We start from the raw sequence: 19922 nt of genomic DNA, 5'->3' as shown, positions 1-19922 counted from the left end.
TAGCCTGACTGCCATTAGGTACCGAGATGAGTTCCTCAGACCCCTTGTGAGACCATATGCTTGTGCAGTTGGCCCTGGGTTCCTCCTAATGCAGGACAATGCCAGACCTCATGTGGCTGGAGTGTGACAACAGTTCCTGCAAGATGAAGGCATTGAAGCTATGGACTGGCCCGCCCATTCCCCAGACCTGAATCCAATTGAATACATCTGGGACATCATGTCTCGCACCATCCATCAATGTCACTTGCATCACAGACTGTCCAGGAGTTGGCGGATGCTTTAGTCCAGGTCTGGGAGGAGATCCCTCAGGAGACCATCTGCCACCTCATCAGGAGCATGCTTAGGGGTTGTAGGGAGGTCATACAGGCACGTGGAGGTCACACACACTACTGAGCATCATTTTCCTTGTCTTGAGGCATTTCCACTGAAGTTGGATCAGCCTGTAACTTCATTTTCCACTTTGATTTTGAGCATCATTCCAACTCCAGACCTCCGTGGGATATTAGTTGTGATTTACGTTGATCATTTTTAGGTGTTCTTGTTCTCAACACATTCCACTATGTAATGAATAAAGATTTACAACTGGAATATTTCATTCAGTGATATCTAGGATGTGGGATTTTAGTGTTCCCTTTATTTTTTTGAGCAGTGTGTATTTGAGCCTCATGTGAATATGCATGGAAGTGAGCAAATATAGACGCAGGTGGGGCCTGACAGTTGGGTGAGGTGGGTCCAAACCTGACACAGGCCCTGCCTACTGTCAATGTCCACCTTTGTAGCTGACAATTATGATGAAGGAACACTGGACTACTAACTACAAAATTTAAGTAGAAATACAAGTTATACTGAACCTTTTTCACACACCTGTATATACGGTAAATCTGCTCAGCTCTCCCTGCTCTATGACATGCTGCCTGCAGATCAAACTCTATATTCAATATACTCTATATACTCTTTACTTTATGCCTCCTTATTCTTAGCAGCCTCTCTTTTAATCCATGATACAAAATGGTGATTAGAACACAATCAATAACAAAATTGGGCTTCTCTCTTGGTCCACTACTTTTTCTCATATCGCTAGTTTGCCATCTAGCATTCTTATATTTTGGTGGTAAAACGTAGTGATTTGAGGACCAGTTTGATAGTAATTGGGATAGCTTTAAACATGGTCATACTAATTACTAAAAAAAAAATTTGTACAGTCTGAGCAAGTTCTCTTTTTCACTCCCTAGGCCAGATAGCAGCCATTGAGATTTGCCTATTACCATGTAGTCAGTGTTTAATTGCCAGACCAGACAACTAGTGTAGTCAACAATTGTGTAAAAAAAACAAGTGTTAAAACTTAAAACATAATACGTTCAGAGCCTATTTTTCAAGTAACTACTCTTCAGGCTAGCAGCTTCAGAATGGTAGGCAAACCATGGAAGTGATATTCTAAATGTCATGGCCAATTCCATGATCCTAAATCTGTAAGGATGTAAAGGCTTATAGCTATATCATGTCCAAGGTATACAATCCCGATGATTAGACTTGTGTTTTTTTTGCAATTTGCATTGACGATTTATTTAAGTAGATCTATTGCAAAAAGCTACATGCTTAAATAGAAACCCGTGAGAAGCAGTAATCCCCACTGCTCCCACAAAAACCATTAATATTACTATGTAGCCTTTTAAAAAAAAAGCCACACGATTCTCTTGTGCCCCGTCAGTCTCTGCTGTATTGCTGGACTATAGGCACCCTTCCATGGCTGACTGACAGGTCAGTGGTCAGTGCACTAGAGCAAATGGCCTGTCAATCAGCCAAGGAAGGGTGCTGCAAGTAAAGGAATACAGCAGAGCCTGCGGAGCTGTATGTGCAGCATCATGCCCTAAGGAACTACCAGACTGTACTTCAAAACATAATTTATCGCTGTTGAAACACTTTGGGGTAATGTAGGGATGGAATGGTTTATTTCATAAAGGGCTACACAGAAATGGTTTTGGTGAGTTGGAGGTGAAGGTATCTGATAGGTTTCTTTCAATTGGGGGTCACGGGAAATTGCAAAGACCAGGAGTGATGAAAATTTTTGACTTACCCTATCGTAACCAAAGTAACTGTCTAAATGGAAAAAACTAGGCAAAAGTGGATAGGTGGATGAATAGATGACATTAGACAGATAGATAGATATGTGATAGATAGATAGATAGATAGATAGATAGATAGATATGTGATAGATAGATAGATAGATAGATAGATAGATAGATAGATAGATATGTGATAGATAGATAGATAGATATGTGATAGAGGGGGCCTGTTTACCATTTCCTTTCCAATTCTCTTTAATAAAAAAGGACGGCGTGACCCTTGGACCAGTTCCCTCCCTTCTTTATTTGCTCATGTTGTGTAGCCTGTTACCAAGGTGAGCCCTGCACATGTCCCTGTGGTAATGTAGAGACCGTGTTCCCACATCCATAAATTCTATGTAAGCCTTGGAGCTTTCCTTTAAATTACATACAATTTTTTAGTAATAGGGGATAGCAAACAAACATACATGAAGCAAAACAGTCATCCAGCATTGTGACTGATGCAGTCACTCAATCTAAAACATGTACAAGTAGTAACATTGTGTTATATTGGTGGATCTGCAGGATTTGTGAGACTTCGCGGGCAGGGTCCTCACTCCTCCTGTACCAGTTATGACTTGTATTGTTTAAGATTATTGTACTTGTTTTTATTATGTATACCCTCCTTACATGTAAAGCGCCATGGAATAAATGGCGCTATAACAATAAATAATAATAATTTGTAGTATTGTGCACTTTGTATGTTTTTATGCTGTGCTATGTGCATATATATCCAAACATCCCAGCACACTATGGTTGGTGTCTGACAATCACCCTTCTGCATGGTGGGTGACAAAAAAAAGCTTTATAACGAAAGGATTAACTATTTCCAAGGCTTGAGAGGCTTGGAATTCATTAATTACTTGAATACCCATAAGTATATATGTTATATAAACACATTATGTATTAATACTCGTGCACAGTGGCAGGGCCTGGCCCCTCACAGTCAGCATGTAATTCCAATTTAATGAGCAGATGCTAATTAACTATGTAATTATAACAGCCGCCCTCGGCTAATTCACAAATGGTCCAGGAGATGCCAGGGAAGCAGCAGGAGACAGATAGAGAAGAGGAGGAGAGAGGGGTCTCACAGAAAACAGAGTAGGAGGAGGGAACAGGTATAGAGAATGTGGAGGATGATACAGGTGACCATTGTACGGAGGCTTTCCTAAAATGCTTTTCTCACCTACTCAATCCCATGACTCATAACTGGACGTAGAGTAGGCACCTAGAACAGTAGAAATGCAGGTGAAGACAATATGCGAGCTGATTAACATGGCCGTTATAATGTGGGTATAGAACCGATATTCCCTGTACGTGACAAGGATGTAGTCAGTGTGAAACTGGCAGAGCAAGATTAAAGCTTTACGTTTGGTGGTAATGAAATGAGAACTGACAACATGACCTATTTCCTCAGCTCTATAGTGTTCTGCTTTTTCCCCCTCACCTAATTTCCAAATTGGAATATTGCCAGCTAAAGAAGACATATATATATACATATATATATATATATATATATATATATATATATGTATATATATATATATATATATATTATAGATTTATTTATATACATATACAGTTTATGTATTACACACAGATGCAGATACTTGTACATAAATATATGTATGGATATATATAGATACTAGATGGTGGCCCGATTCTAACGCATTGGGTATTCTAGAATATGTATGTATATATGTATATAGCAGCCACATAGTATATAGCACAGGCCACGTAGCATATTGAAGTACTACGTGGCCTGTGGTATATACCATGCGGCTGCTATATACATACATACATATTGTAGAATACCCGATGCGTGAATATAGGCCACGCAGTAAATAACACTGCCCAAGTAGCATATAACACAGCCCACGCAGTATATAACACAGCCCACGTAGTATGTAACACTGGCCACGTAATATATAACACAGCCCACGTAATATATAGCACAGCCCACATAGTATCTAACAGTGGCCACGTAGTATATAGCACGCAGTATAGAACACAGCCCATGTAGTATATAGCACAGCCACGTAGTATATAACACTTCCCACGTAGTAAATAACACTGCCCACATAGTATATAGCAGCCATGTAGTATATAACGCAGCCCACGCAGTATAGAACACAGCCCACATAGTATCTAACACTGGTCAGGTAATATATAGCAGCCACGCGGTATCTAACACAGCCCACGTAGTATGGGCAGTGTGGGCACCATATCCCTGTTAAAAAAAAATAATGAAAATAAAAAATAGTTATATACTCACCCGCCGGCGGGATCCAGCGAAGCTCTGGCGATGCGCGCACGGCTGCCGCCATCTTTCGTTCCCAGGATGCATTGCGAACGAGACCGCTAAGTCTTCTGGGTAACTTCACGATGCATCTCTGGGAATGGAAGCTGGTGGCAGGCGCGAGCGTATCGTCGGACTACGGAAGGTGAGCATAGCAGGTTTTTTGTTTTTTTTTATTACTTTTAACATTAGATCTTTTTACTATTGATGCTGCATAGGCAGCATCAATAGTAAAAACTTGGTCACACAGGGTTAATAGCAGCAGTTACGGAGTGCGTTACCCGCGGCATAACGCGGTCTGTTACCGCTGGCATTAACCCTGTGTGAGCGGTGACTGGAGGGGAGTATGCAGGCACCGGGCACTGACTGCAGGGGAGTAGGGAGGGACTAATCGGACTGTGCCCATCGCTGATTGGTCGCGGCAGCCATGACAGGCAGCTGGCGAGACCAATCAGCGACGCGGGATTTCCTTGACGGAAGTTGCCGACAGAAAGACAGACAGACAAACGGAAATACCCCTTAGACAATTATATATACAGTATAGATATACCTATCTACCTAGATAGATCTATATCTTTCTATCTATCTATCTATCTATCTATCTATCATGTATTTACTTACCTTGTAATGTCTTTACATCCTGTTCCGGAAGTTCACCGACCTCCATATTGGGACACCCAAGTGATGGGTGCCTCAATATGGAAACTGCTGGTGGTACCAGCCTCTTGCGTGGTACAACCAGCAAAACCCCGTTGCACCACACACACACACACATTGTATACACCGTATGCACCACACACAAAAACACAATGTATATGCCATACGCACCACACACACACACACACACACACTGTATACCCTGTATGCACCACACACACACATGCACACACACTATATACGCCATACACAGCCTCTTGCACGGTAACACCAGCGGAACACTGCTGCGAACACAACACCGCCGTGATTTGCCGAATGATTTACCGCCATCTTTATACAGGAGGAGCACATGCGCAGTTTTAATGTGACCGCCGCTATCTGTCTGCACAAATATGGCGGCAGTCTAATTTACTGCACCAGCACCAATTCCGCGCAGGGCCAGTGAATCCTTTGGCTGATCCCGGTGGCAAATGCGCAACGTGTCTACAGGCAGAGGAAGACGGTCACATTAAAGGGGTTTTCCCACGAACGAAAGTTCATGGTAAAAATTGTCTGTGTCTGACCGTGTACAGAACATACCACATCTCCTGGGCAGGGGCTCCAGGAAGCAAAAGATAATACTGACATTACAGCAGGGGATCACAGAGGATTTCTTTTGTCAGGTAAAATATTTTACCTCACAAAATGTATCCTCTATGATCCCCTGCTGTAATGTCAGTATTGTCTTTTGCTTCCTCCCCTGCCCAGGAGCTGTGGTATGTTCTGTACACGGTCAGACACAGACAAATTTTAAAATGAACTTTCATTTGTGGGAAAACCCCTTTAGAAAGCAAATATCAACGCCAACATGGCTCCTACTAAAAAGTATGCCAATGACAATGAAAGGATAGCAGCAAAGGAGATTCTCAACGCTGCAAAGCCTGCCCCCATCGTGACATTACCACCATCGTGCCTCCATCTAGTATCTATATATCTATCTATACACTTTTGAAGTGTATGGACTAGAGACAACCAGTGAACGGGCTGTCTGGGGGCTTTGCACCCAAAGATAAGTAGAGGATTTGTACTGTTCTGTTTTTTATTATTATATATCTATCTATATATGCACAAATATATGTACGTGTGTGTAATATGTAAAGTATATATATAGGTATATGGTATGGTATATATACAATATAGAATAGATCTATATTCTGGATATATACTTTATATATATACTGTATATATATATAGATAGATAGATAGATAGATAGATAGATAGATAGATAGATAGATAGATAGATATAGATATATACACTGCTCAAAAAAATAAAGAGAACACTAAAATCCCACATCCTTGATATCACTGAATGAAATATTCCAGTTGTAAATCTTTATTCATTATATAGTGGAATGTGTTGAGAACAAGAACACCTAAAAATGATCAACATAAATCACAACTAATATCCCACGGAGGTCTGGAGTTGGAATGATGCTCAAAATCAAAGTGGAAAATGAAGATACAGGCTGATCCAACTTCAGTGGAAATGCCTCAAGACAAGGAAATGATGCTCAGTAGTGTGTGTGGCCTCCGCATGCCTGTATGACTTCCCTATAACCCCTAAGCATGCTCCTGATGAGGTGGCGGATGGTCTCCTGAGGGATCTCCTCCCAGACCTGGACTAAAGCATCCGCCAACTCCTGGACAGTCTGTGGTGCAACAATACGTTGGTGGATGGTGCTACACAAGATGTCCCAGATGTGTTTAATTGGATTCAGGTCTGGGGAACGGGCGGGCCAGTCCATAGCTTCAATGCCTTCATCTTGCAAGAACTGCTGACACACTCCAGCCACGTGAGGTCTGGCATTGTCCTGCACAGACAGGAACCCAGGGCCAACTGCATAAGCATATGGTCTCGCAAGGGGTCTGAGGATCTCATCTCGGTACCTAATGGCAGTCAGGCTACCTCTGGCAAGCACATGGAGGACTGTACAGCCCTCTAAAGAAATGCCACCCCACACCATTACTGACCCACTGCCAAACTGGTCATGCTGAAGGATGTTGCAGACAGCAGATCGCTCTCCATGGTGTTTGCAAACTCTGTCACGTCTGTCACATGTGCTCAGTGTGGACCTGCTTTCAACTGTGAAGAGCACAGGGAACCAGTGGTGAATTTGCCAATCCTGGTGTTCTGTGGCAAATGCCAAGCATCCTGCATGGTGTTGGGCTGTAAGCATAACCCCCATCTGTGGACGTCGGGCACTCAGACCATCCTCATGGAGTCGGTTTCTAACTGTTTGTGCAGACACATGCACATTTGTGGCCCGCTGGAGGTCATTTTACAGGGCTCTGGCAGTGCTCCTCCTGTTCCTCCTTGCACAAAGGCTGAGGTAGCTGCTGGGTAGTTGCCCTCCTACGGCCCCCTCCACCTCTCCTGGTGTACTGGCCTGTCTCCTGGTAGCGCCTCCAGCCTCTGAACACTACGCTGACAGACACAGCAAACCTTCTTGCCACAGCTCGCATTGATGTGCCATCCTGGATGAGCTGCACTACCTGAGCCCCTTGTGTGGGTTGTAGAGTCCGTCTCATGCTACCACGAGTGTGAAAGCACAACCAACATTCAAAAGTGACCAAAACATCAGCCAGGAAGCATTGGTACTGAGTCTGTGGTCCCCACCTGCAGAACCACTCCTTTATTGAGTGTGTCTTGATAATTGCCAATAATTTCCATCTGTTTTCTATTCCATTTCCACAACAGCATGTGAATTTCATTGTCAAACAGTGTTGCTTCCTAAGTGGACAGTTTGATTTCACAGAAGTTTGATTTACCTGGAGTTATATTCTGTTGTTTAAGTGTTCCCTTTATTTTTTTTGAGCAGTGTATGCACACACACATATATATATATATATATATAGTGTATATAGATAGATAGATAGATAGATAGATATAGATATATATGCGTATATATCTATATCTATATATATATATATATATATATATATATATATATATATATATATATAGCGAGAGAGTAATATGTAAATTGTTTTTTTATTCTATAAACTACTTACAACATGTCTCACAATTTCCAAGCAATACTTTTGTATTTTTTTTCTCACAAAGAAAAATGGTAAAAAAAAACCCCAGTGCTTACAGACCTCAAATAATGCAAAGAAAACAAGTTCATAATCATTTAGAAATAACGATACTAATGTTTTAACTCAGGAAGAGTTCAGAAATCAATATTTTGTGGAATAACCATGATTTTTAATCACAGCTTTCATGCGTCTTGGCATGCTTTCCACCAGTCTTTCACACTGCTCCTAGTGCAAAAATGTAAGCAGTTCTTCTTTGTTTGATGGCTTCGTCATCTTGATTACATTCCAGAGGTTTTCAATGGGGTTCAGGTCTGGAGATTGGGCTGCCCATGACAGAATGACAGAATGAGTTTTGATGTGATGGTCTCTTAATTTTTGCCAGAGCTGTGTATATATATGTTGATATGTATACAGGTGCATCTCACAAAATTTGAATATCATCAAAAAGTTAATTTGTTTCAGTTCTTCAATACAAACAGTGTTTATTTCTGTTAATGTTGATAATTATTGATTTTAATTCCCTTAAAGTGGTATACACCCCCTTTTCAGAAGGTCTTCCTCGACTCCCTGTTTCATTGTCTTTGTGCACATACCAATTTTCAATTTCAATTTTCTCATATGTTTATTTTGTGGTAAAATTAGGTGGGCCTTAGACGGTGTGTGCTTTTTTGATTTATAACTGTATGGGAACACCGAGTGTTGGGTAGCACTTGCACTTTATTTTCTTATATTATTTTGACTTGCTGCTATTTTCTATTCCTTGCCCCCCACTAGAATATTGGTGGACCCAGTCCTTTACACCTATTGGTGGACCCAGTCCTTTACACCTAGGTTATTTACTATCTTGCTTTGTCTTCTATTGATTATTACTCCTTCTTTATTTGTAATGTATTATAATTGAATAAATCGGATTTTTATCTTATTTGGGGACTTTTTGAGCTCTTTTTCTTTTTTGGTTGTGGTTATATTCGTTGAGAGTGTCCTTGGCTACTATAGCCTCCCTTATTGGTGTATTGAGGGTATAATGGATTGAAACATGTTTTCTGATTGCGGGATCGTATTTATGAAAGTAACTACTGATTGGTCTTCCTCTAACAAAACTTTCTCCTCTACAATCTGTCCTGAATGTGGCAGCTGGTGTCATATTTATGTCCAGCCACTTCGCTGATGCCTCCACTTTGTGCCAGTCAATGTACTGATTGCCCGTTCAATACATAATACAATACAAACTTATCTACCTCACCCTCAATGCTCTCTACGGTTCTGCAGCACTCTGGACCTCGCATCTCCGTCTCTAAGTCTTCCATTGGGTTGCACCAGTTTTTAGGAATGCAGTACCCCAGACAATCTGACTAAATGTTTAAGTGTGCTTTAACCCCTTAATCCCTGGAGCTTTTTTCAGTTTTGCGTTTTCGTTTTTCACTCCCCTCCTTCCCAGAGCCATAACTTTTTTATTTTTCCATCAATTTGGCCATGTGAGGGCTTATTTTTTTGCAAGACGAGCTGTACTTTTGAATGACACCATTGTTTGTGCCATGTCGTGTACTAGAAAACGGGAAAAAAATTCCACGTGTTGTGAAATTGCAAAAAAAAAAAGCAGTCCCACACTTGTTTTTTGTTTGGCTTTTTTGCTAGGTTCACTAAATGCTAAAACTGACCTGCCATTATGATTCTCCAGGTTATTATGAGTTCATTGACACCAAACATGTCTATGTTCCTTTTTATCTAAGTGGTGAAAAAAAATTCTAAACTTTGCTAAAAAAAAAAAAATTTTGCAATTTTTCCGATACCTGTAGCATCTTCATTTTTCGTGATCTCAGGTTGGGTGAGGGCTTATTTTTTTGCGTGCTGAGCTGTAGTTTATAATGATACCATTTTAGTGCAGATACATTCTTTTGATCGACCGTTATTGCATTTTAATGCAATGTTGCAACAACCAAAAAAACGTAATTCTGGAGTTTTTACTTTTTTTTAACGCTACGCCATTTAGCAATCAGGTTAATCCTTTTCTTAATTGATAGATCGGGCGATTCTGAATGCGGAGATACCTAATATGTGAAGGTTTGATTTTTTTATTGTTTTATTTTGACTTTTTTTAAACTTTTGCTATGCTTCAATAGCTTTCATGGGAGGCTAGAAGCTGGCACAACTTGATCGGCTCTGCTACATAGAGGCGATGCTCAGATCGCCTCTATGTAGCAGAATTACAGACTTGCCATGAGCACCGACCACAGGGTGGCGCTCATAGCAATCTGGCATCAACAACCATAGAGGTCTCAAGGAGACCTCTGTTGTCATGCCGACGCACCGATGGCCCCCGATCATGTGATGGGATCACCAGTGCGCGCATTTCCGGCCGGATGACCGGAAGCTCTTGTTAAATGCCGCTGTCAGAGTTTGACAGCGGCATTTAACTAGTTAATAGGCGTGGGTGAATCGCGATTCCACCCGCGCCTATTGCAGGCACATGTCAGCTGTTCACCCACATCAAAGCACGGAATACTGCCATTGGACGTACTATTCTGTCCGATGGCAGAAAGGGGTTTAAAACATCTTTTTAAATAAGCCTATCACCTCACTTCACTAATCTAGCACTTCCCTGTTTTCTTTTTTAATATTTTCCTACAAATCTGGGGCTTCCTACTCATTTATGTCCACATTCTCCATGCACCCAATAGTACTTGGTAACTGTACTTAGACAGATACTGGCTGATGACCGGATCATGCAGCATATTTGAAACACCCTATTTATTATAATGATGGTTGGACCATACATGCTAAGCACTTTTTTACCTTTTGTGTCCCCTCTATTTCCTTATAGATTGTAAGCTTGTGAGCAGGGCCCTCACTCCTCCTGTAACTGTTGAACTATGTGCTACTGTGTATTGTCTTTATTGACTGTACATGTCCCAGCTTAATTAAAAAAGTGCTGCGGAGTATGTTGCTATATAAATGAAATTATTATTAGTTACTAATTGTGGTACTGTGGTACTTGATGGTGTATTTATGTACTTATGAAGGTTCTGATGATGTATTAATTTACTGATAGTGGTTATTTTGCTGCACTCATGTACTAATAGTGGTTCTGGATCTGTATGTATGTACTGATGGTGCTTCTATTGTTGGATTTATGTACTGATGATGGTTCTGGTGCTGTATTCATGTATTGATAATGGTTTTGGTGTTGTATTCATGCGGTGATAATGGTTTTGGTGCTATATTAATGAACTGATGGTGGTTCTGTTGCTAAATTCATGTAGTGATTTTGGTCCTGGTTTTGTGTTTGTGTACTGATGGCGGTTCTGATAATATATTAATTTATTGATAATGGTTCTGGTGATTTTTTTATGTACTGATGCTGGATCTGCTGATATGTTCATGTAATAATAATGGCTTTGGTAATGTATTCATGTACTGCACTGAATGATCCTGTGTAAGGGGTTGTCTAGGGAGAATGCTGTTAGCTTTGACTGACAGCTATCTAATATAATCCAGTGACAGAATTACAGTAGCCATTCTCACTCAAACTGCACAGCAAGGCCTTATATACACGTGTTGTTTTGCATGTGAGAAAAATTGTCAATTTTTCAACTGTCTGTCATCTATTTTTCTCATATGCAAAAAAAAAACAAACAAGCTTTACCCATTAAGAGGGTAAAAAACAGACTGCACTAAAAGAACACATAGATGGTCTCTGAGTGCTATCCGTTTTTCTTTTGACTGACCTATTCATATGAAAAGGAGGATTTGATCTGCAAACTAGATGAAAAACGTGCATGTAACGGCCCTAGAAACTATAGTGGAGAATAGCTGTGAATAACACAGATAGAGCAATCACGCGAAAATCAGATTGGTGAATTGTACATGAGAAGGGGGTCTAAAAATATTTCATATTAAGGGTCTATTGACGACTGGGGGTATTTGTTATATCCCTTGGATAGGTCATCAATATCAGACTTTTTTAGGGGTCTGACTCCTATCACCCCCATGTTGAGCCGTTCGTAGATCCCTCATCAGACAGAAGTGAAGCATATTACAGCTCCATACACTGTGTAGTGGTTTTTCTCAAGTACAAACATGCCCGTCAACGTGCTAAACAAACTGTGGGGTGGGTGCAACAAATGTTACATTTTCACAATGCACCATTCGGGCCCTGTCTCTAATATATAATTCTGAAAAACGATTACTTTTTGTTACTGAACAGAGGTGTGTTGGGATGTCCATGGATAAGAATGAGTGTTCACATGAAGATACAATGTAAATGATATTTAAGTTATTTTTCAAAGCATTTCAGGTCTGTACTAGCCCTTATTTTAAGAAAAAAACTACAAGGCAACTTTGTGTTGTTGTAATAAATCATTGTGCATTTGCTATGGCATACTATTGCAAAGTGATACTGTGTATTTGTGGCAATGCCATTCTCTTTTAGTCCTGAGAATTATGTGCACCCACAGAGGCTCAAGTAATTGAAATATGAGGAGCTGCTTGTTCCGATCCTCACACCATCAAGCTGTTCAGCTGTATCTGTGGCTTAAGTGAAAAAATAACAAGAATATTGGTTCTGCTTTGGAAATAATCCATTGCTCACATCCTATTTGGATATATCTATGTGGCTAATAATAAATTACATACACAGAAGGGAAACTGCACAACTTCTTCCTCTGTGTACCATTGACATACATTAATGCAGTCTATCAGGTTGTTACTCCTATTCATGCAACAAAAGCCTACTCATTTTCTTGAATCAGTTTTCTATTTTAATTGTCCCTTCTTCAATCTGCTCCTCTTTCCTTTTTAGTCACTTTAATAACAAATTTTCTATTGTCATACGTACAAGGAAACATGCCGATTATCCTGTAGCTCTGAGATCACTGTGTATATTAGTCCTGTGCATTGACATCACAGTGTTTTTTTTCAATCTCAGAACTGTGACATCATTGTGCTTATTATCCCTGTACTGTGAAATCACTGTTCTTATTATTCCCATCCTATTACCTCACTGTGGTTATATCCTTGTGCTATAATATCAATTTGTTTAGTATCCCAATGTAGTGACATCCCTGTGTTTATTATACCTGTGTTCTGACATCTCTGTGAATAAGATCCCTGTGTTGTAACATAGTTGTGCTTATTATTTCTGCCCTATTACATAACTGCACATGTTATCACTGCACTGTGACATAACTCTGAGAATTGATAAATTGCAGTGGCATCCCTGCTTTTGTTATCCCTATAGTCTAACATCGCTGTGTTAATTATCTCTGGTAGTAACATGGACTATATTATCCCTGTGCTGTGACATCACTGTGTTTATAATCTTTGTGTTCTGACATCCAGTGTTTATTTTCTTGTATTGTGACATCATTGTGTTTATTATCCCTTTCCTCTGATATCACTGTGTCTACAATTCCTGTGTTCTGACATTATTGTGTTTTATTATCCTTGTGCTGTGGCACAACTGTGATTAACATCCCAATGTACTGAGCTTCCTCTATTATTCCTGTTCTATGTTTGTTATAACCGTGCTGTAACATCACTGTGTTTGTTATAACTGTGCTGTAACATCACTGTGTTTGTTATAACCGTGCTGTAACATCACTGTGTTTGCTATAACCGTGCTGTAACATCACAGTGATTGTTATAACCGTGCTGTAACATCACTGTGTTTGTTATAACCGTGCTGTAACATCACTGTGTTTGTTATAACTTTGCTGTAACATCATTGTGTTTGTTATAACTGTGCTGTAACATCACAGTGTTTGTTATAACTGTGCTGTTACACCATAGTGTTTGTTATAACCATGCTGTAATATCACTGTGTTTGTTATATCCGTGCTGTAACATCACTGTGTTTGTTATAACTGTGCTGTAACATCACTGTGTTTGTTATAACCGTGCTGTAACATCACTGTGTTTGCTATAACTGTGCTGTAACATCACTATGTTTGCTATAACTGTGCTGTGACATCAATTTGTTTGTTATAACCGTGCTGTAACATCACTGTGTTTGTTATAACCGTGCTGTGACATCACTTTGTTTGTTATAACCGTGCTGTAACATCACTGTGTTTGTTATAACTTTGCTGCAACATCACTGTGTTTGTTATAACTGTGCTGTAACATCACAGTGTTTGTTATAACTGTGCTGTAATATCACTGTGTTTGTTATATCCGTGCTGTAACATCACTGTGTTTGCTATAACCGTGCTGTAACATCACAGTGATTGTTATAACCGTGCTGTAACATCACTGTGTTTGTTATAACTGTGCTGTAGCATCACTGTGTTTGCTATAACTGTGCTGTAATGTCACTGTGTTTGTTATAACTGTGCTGTAACATCACTGTGCTTGTTATAACTGTGCTGTAACATCACTGTGTTTGTTATAACCATGCCGTAACATCACTGTGTTTGCTATAACTTTGCTGTAACATTACTGTGTTTGTTATAACCGTGCTGTAACACCACTGTGTTTGTTATAACCGTGCTGTAACATCACTGTGTTTGTTATAACTGCGCTGTCTGTAACATCACTGTGTTTGCTATAACAGTGCTGTAACATCACTGTGCTTGTTTTAACTGTGCTGTAACATCACTGTGCTTGTTATAACTGTGCTGTAACATCACTGTGCTTGTTATAACTGTGCTGTAATATCACTGTGTTTGTTATAACCGTGCTGTAACATCACTGTGTTTGTTATAACCGTGCTGTAACATCACTGTGTTTGTTATAACCGTGCTGTAACATCACTGTGTCTGTTGTTATAACCATGCTGTAACATCACTGTGTTTGTTATAACTGTGCTGTAACATCACAGTGTTTGTTATAATCGTGCTGTAACATCATTGTGTTTGTTATAACCGTGCCGTAACATCACTGTGTTTGTTATAACTGTGCTGTAACATCACAGTGTTTGTTATAACTGTGCTTTAACATCACGGTGTTTGTTATAACTGTGCTGTAACATCACTGTGTTTGTTATAACTGTGCTGTAACATCACTGTGTTTGTTATAACTGTGCTGTAACAGCACGGTGTTATTATTTCTGTGCTGTAACATCACTGTGTTTATTATCCCTGTGCTATTACATCACTGTATTTTTTATCCATGTTCCGTGACATCACTTTGTTGCTTGTCCATGTGCTTTGGCCTCACTGTGCTTATTATACCTTTGCAGTGACCTCTCTATGATTATTGTCCCTGGCCTCAGACATCACTGTGTTTAATATCCCTTTGCTATGAGTGTACTGTGTTTATTATCCCTGTACTCTGGCATCACTGTGTTTATTTTCTCTTTCCTGTGACATCACAGTGTCTATTATACCTGTGCTCTGACATAACTGTGCTTATTACCCTTTGCTGGGATATCAATGTTTATTATTCCTGTCCTGTAACATCAATGTGTTATTACCCCTGTGCTGTGACATCACTTTATATAATGCATGTCCTGTGACATTATTGTGTATCAGTAGATTATCTGCACAGTGTGATTTTATTATGAGCATTATCACTGTTCTGTGCTGTGTGCATTAATTTGTACATTACAGAAGCCACATATGCTTTTCATGTTCTCAGCTCACAAATAAAGCTGATAATGGTAGAGTGGGGAGTAAATTCCAAGCTTTGCTATGGCACCCCATGGTTATTTTTCATAATCCGGCATACGAGCCTACACATGTATTATGCAATGAAAAACCTATGCATCATAATTATCTCTTCACCTTGACTGTGAGTTTTCTGATGAAACTTGGGTTTCTAGACAAATCCCCTTGAGGAATCCCACTTCTGTCTGTGATATACTCAGGATAAGTTAAAATAGTACAGAAACAATTGCATACAATTGTTATATATAAGCATCCCAAAAAAATGGTCCCGTGTCAACTTCATGAAATAAGCAAAACCTCTAATCTTAATCAGTGAACCCTGATCTTTCAGATGTCAGTTTGTAGGGCATATGCCATTTTTGTCGACCCTAAAACTGCGTGGAAAAGTGATGTTCCCAGAATCCTCCATTCTGTGCTGTATGATGCCAAGCTCAGCACAGGGAATAGTAAAAAATAGAAAATGTCACATAAACACAAGTCACAGAGCTAGCTCCCAGGAGATACTGTGACATCAGAATCTAAGAACCCATTCTAAATCCTTCACCTACTTTACTCCTCAGTTTAACCCCGTCTACTTTTTTTAAAATTCTGATGGGATATAATGAGGTAAAACAAATATCGGTTGTCAAGGTGAGTGAATCCCTCTAAATTTGGGTCAATAAACAGTTCATGATCCCCCCTTTTTTAAGGATTATGAAATTAGAATATTATTGAACTGCACTTTTTGGACTTTGTTACCTGGATCCACTGTGCAGCTAAATGTAATCTACTGCCTTCTGCAAGCAGCCATTTCAGGCTGGTAGAGCCTGACCCTGGTGCTCATCAATAGGGTTACTGACAGCTCTGAAGTAACCTCCGCACTCAGGATCACCACTCTTCATGGATCTCCAGTTCTGGGAATCTCCAGAAACAATTCAAACCAAGCACAAGCAGAATTGCAGTTGTGTTGCGTGGATGTGTAATATGGTACTGTTAATCTTCAACAGGTCTATCCTATTGCAGTTATATGCAGAAGTGTATGTGAATTTTTTCTCATATACTCATTCAGAAATCTTACAAAATACATTTTTCAAGACGCAATAGACGGCGGCACGTGCACTGTATATAGACCTGTCATACAGGTCTTGGTCATGGATCGTAACTTACATATTTGTGAATGACTTATCGGCTGGACGACTTTAGAGTAAGTGCTTCTTTAAAGAATCTTAATGGGGAATCCCTTATCACTGTGCACCTAGCACTATATGTGACACTAGCAGGCAGAGCTACCAACAGACTGTGCACAGGTCCTCTGGCAGAGGGTCATGGTGACACATGGAGGGATTCCCCTCTCCTACAAGAATTCTGACACTTAGTGATTTCCATTTGCCATGTTTGTATGGGATAATAGCTCACTGAGAAATGCCATGTCCTTGGCACACATTACATGCATTCTGATATTACCTTATCAATATAGAGACCCCAACGTCCTCGCAGTTGGTGTACACGCGTGCCCAGGTGTCCTTGATGATGTCCCTCTCGCTCTCCGTTATCTCCTCCGGTCTCTCCCATCGCTCCGTCTCATTCTCCCCTTGGACTTTCTCCATGGACCCGTCAGGATGAAATCACACACAGCCCCAGGCAGGAATCAGAGCCCCCTGCAGAGATCAGGATGGATAAAGGAGGGGGTGATGTGGGTTGTCTGTTCAGAGAGCTGTCTAATTATCAGACCTCTGAGCCCTGTCCATTGCTGCTGTGTGTATGTGTGTGTGAGAATCTCAGCCCAGAAATAAACTGATCAAAAGTAAGATATTTCAAGGCATTGTCAGAATGCTGAGGCAGGGAGCAAATCTCCTGTCCCTCCTCTTCCCCCTCCTCTTCGCTCCTTCTCTTGTTTTCAATCCCAGCCTTCTTCCCTCCCCTTTTTACCTTCTTCTGTTTCTTAACTCTTTCTTCCTGCCTTTTTTTTCCGCTTCGTTCTATATGCCCGCTTCTCCACCACCCTCTTATTTTCTTATCCTTGGTGCCTTGTCCTATCCCTTGCTCTATTCTCTCTATTGCCAATGTATCGTTTCATGTGGTTACTGTAGCTGTGGTGTATACCCAGACCCACCTTAGGTTCATTCATTTACTATGAAATTGGACATAACATATGTCGGAGATTTGGAAATAAAATTGTGGTCCCCAGGCACAACATTGGGAGACATGGAATATCTTAGTAATAGGTAACTTTTCTTTTTATGAGGCACATATTGTATATATTATATTTCTATCTAGTCCTCCGTCCTCCCAGGACATATCATAGGTGCAACCTGTGTGGCCGCACAGGGGCCCAAGCGGTAAGGGGGCTCATTTCTGCCTCCAAACAGGTGCAGTTGTACATGATATTGAGCTCTTGGGCTACATTGTTCTTACACAGGGGCCCTTTTCTGTCTGTGTCTTCCTATTGCTCTTTTATATCTTCCAGCTCCTGCAATTGACTTACCTAGAAGCCAAGGTCTCTCCTTGCTCTGTTAATTTTCCTTAATCCGTGCATCCACTTCTTCCGCTGCAGTAATCTGTTCTCATTTATTTGCCATCTTGCAGCCTCTACTTTGTTATCCCTCTACCATTTGTCCCCTCTAGTTTTCTATTTTTTTTCTTTGCCTCCCCCTGTCTTCCTTGGCTTCTCCCTCATTCTCCTTCAGACTTGACCTTGCTCTGTGTTCCCAGGCCACACACAACTCTCCTCTTTCATTCAGTCATATCTGTCTTGTAAAGCCTCCTGCGCTGGGAGTATCTAGTAACACTAAGCCGTAACATGCTGGTCCAATGGAACATAACAGAACATATAATTAAAGTTACTGATATCTACGCTCACACTTGATGATTAATGTGTTCTCCTTTCTCACACTGCTAGAGACTACAGCAAAACCTGCACAATTATTTCTCAGATCCTGGTGCTTTATTATTGGACTCTTTCATCCTTCTTCTGATCTCTGGGGTAAAATTACTTGTTGCCTATTCTTCTTTTTTTAAAAAAAACAAAAAAAACAACAATAATTATCCCCCAGACTCTACCACTTACCCTTTCAATTTCCATTAAATTTCTTTCCCATCCCTACGGGTTCATGTTGGTTATTATTCAAGTCCTCCCTTTTATACTCTACATCTCCTTTACTGCCCTTCCTTTGGCCTCCGCTTCATGTTTACCATCTGTATTGTTCCTCCTGCTGCTTTTATGGTCTCCAATTTTATTAATTATCCTCCTACTCTGTTTTTTCTACCTTTGCCCTACTTCCTTCCACTCTGCTTTATGTTATCTTTAGTTACTTTTGCTTTTGTATAATTTGTATTTTATTCAAATACTGTAGTTAAGAAGTACAACATGATAAATTCGACACACAGAACCATACACAGACATGCACAAAGTTTTTCATGCATGTGTTTACAAAATTTGCATATGGTATTAATACAGGCACACTTGGAAGCCAATTTAAGGAACGCAATTTCCATACTTTCTGGACTGAAAGATGAAGATAGTAACTTTCTTCACCCAAGTGCAAAAAAGCGCAGCACACCATGCCATAATGTGCACAAGGAAGTGATATATATTGAAATCCCTTTCCGAAAGTAGAAGGATCCCAACAAACTCATCTTTCCGAACCAGCAAGGGTTGAGGACAGGCAGCCTCCCTTCATTTAGGCATAGTGCCTCAGATGAGGATTGTCAGCCTCCTAAAGTAGTTGTGTAAAGAACCTGATAGATGCACACACAACCAATTGATCTCAGAATGGACATCCCATAAAGGTACTTGACCGCAATACCCTAACAAACATGGAGTTGAACACACAAGTGATGTAAAAAATAAAGATAGATGTGTATTGTGTGAGATCTCCAACTGGAATGAATAATTTTTCTCATATTGACTTGGCCAGAAGGCTAGACAAATAGAGGTGTATGCATTCAAAACACGAGAAAGTGAAGTGTGTGCAATGCACCAAACTTAACTGGGATTCCCACACCCATGAGTTATGGCACTCTGCACCTCAGGCAGGGCCGGACTGGGACTAATATTCAGCCCTGGCATTTGAAGTTACACAGGCCCACTTGTCACATGGTGACTGTATAATATCTTTGTACACTTGTAGGTTACAAGAAGTGAGGGGAGAGTAACACGACTATATAACATATAATCACAGCTGTATCCAGCATTACAGCAC

At 40.3% G+C, this 19922-nt stretch overlaps 1 protein-coding gene across 1 annotated transcript in view; it reads right to left on the bottom strand.

Annotated features, from left to right (window-relative positions):
- Positions 1-17767, bottom strand: part of CYGB (cytoglobin) — a 62965-nt gene extending 45198 nt beyond the window's left edge. Inside the window, exon 1 of the mRNA XM_069752091.1 lies at positions 17185-17767. Within this exon, the coding sequence (XP_069608192.1) occupies positions 17185-17327 (143 nt within the window). The 5' untranslated portion in view covers positions 17328-17767. The remainder of the gene's footprint in view (positions 1-17184) is intronic.
- Positions 17768-19922: the final 2155 nt, after the last annotated feature.

The sequence above is a fragment of the Ranitomeya imitator genome, chromosome 2, assembly GCF_032444005.1.
Source record: "Ranitomeya imitator isolate aRanImi1 chromosome 2, aRanImi1.pri, whole genome shotgun sequence".
Lineage (NCBI taxonomy): Eukaryota > Metazoa > Chordata > Amphibia > Anura > Dendrobatidae > Ranitomeya > Ranitomeya imitator.
The sequence above is the reverse complement of the archived record's forward strand: the minus strand, read 5'-3'. Positions and strand labels throughout refer to the sequence as shown.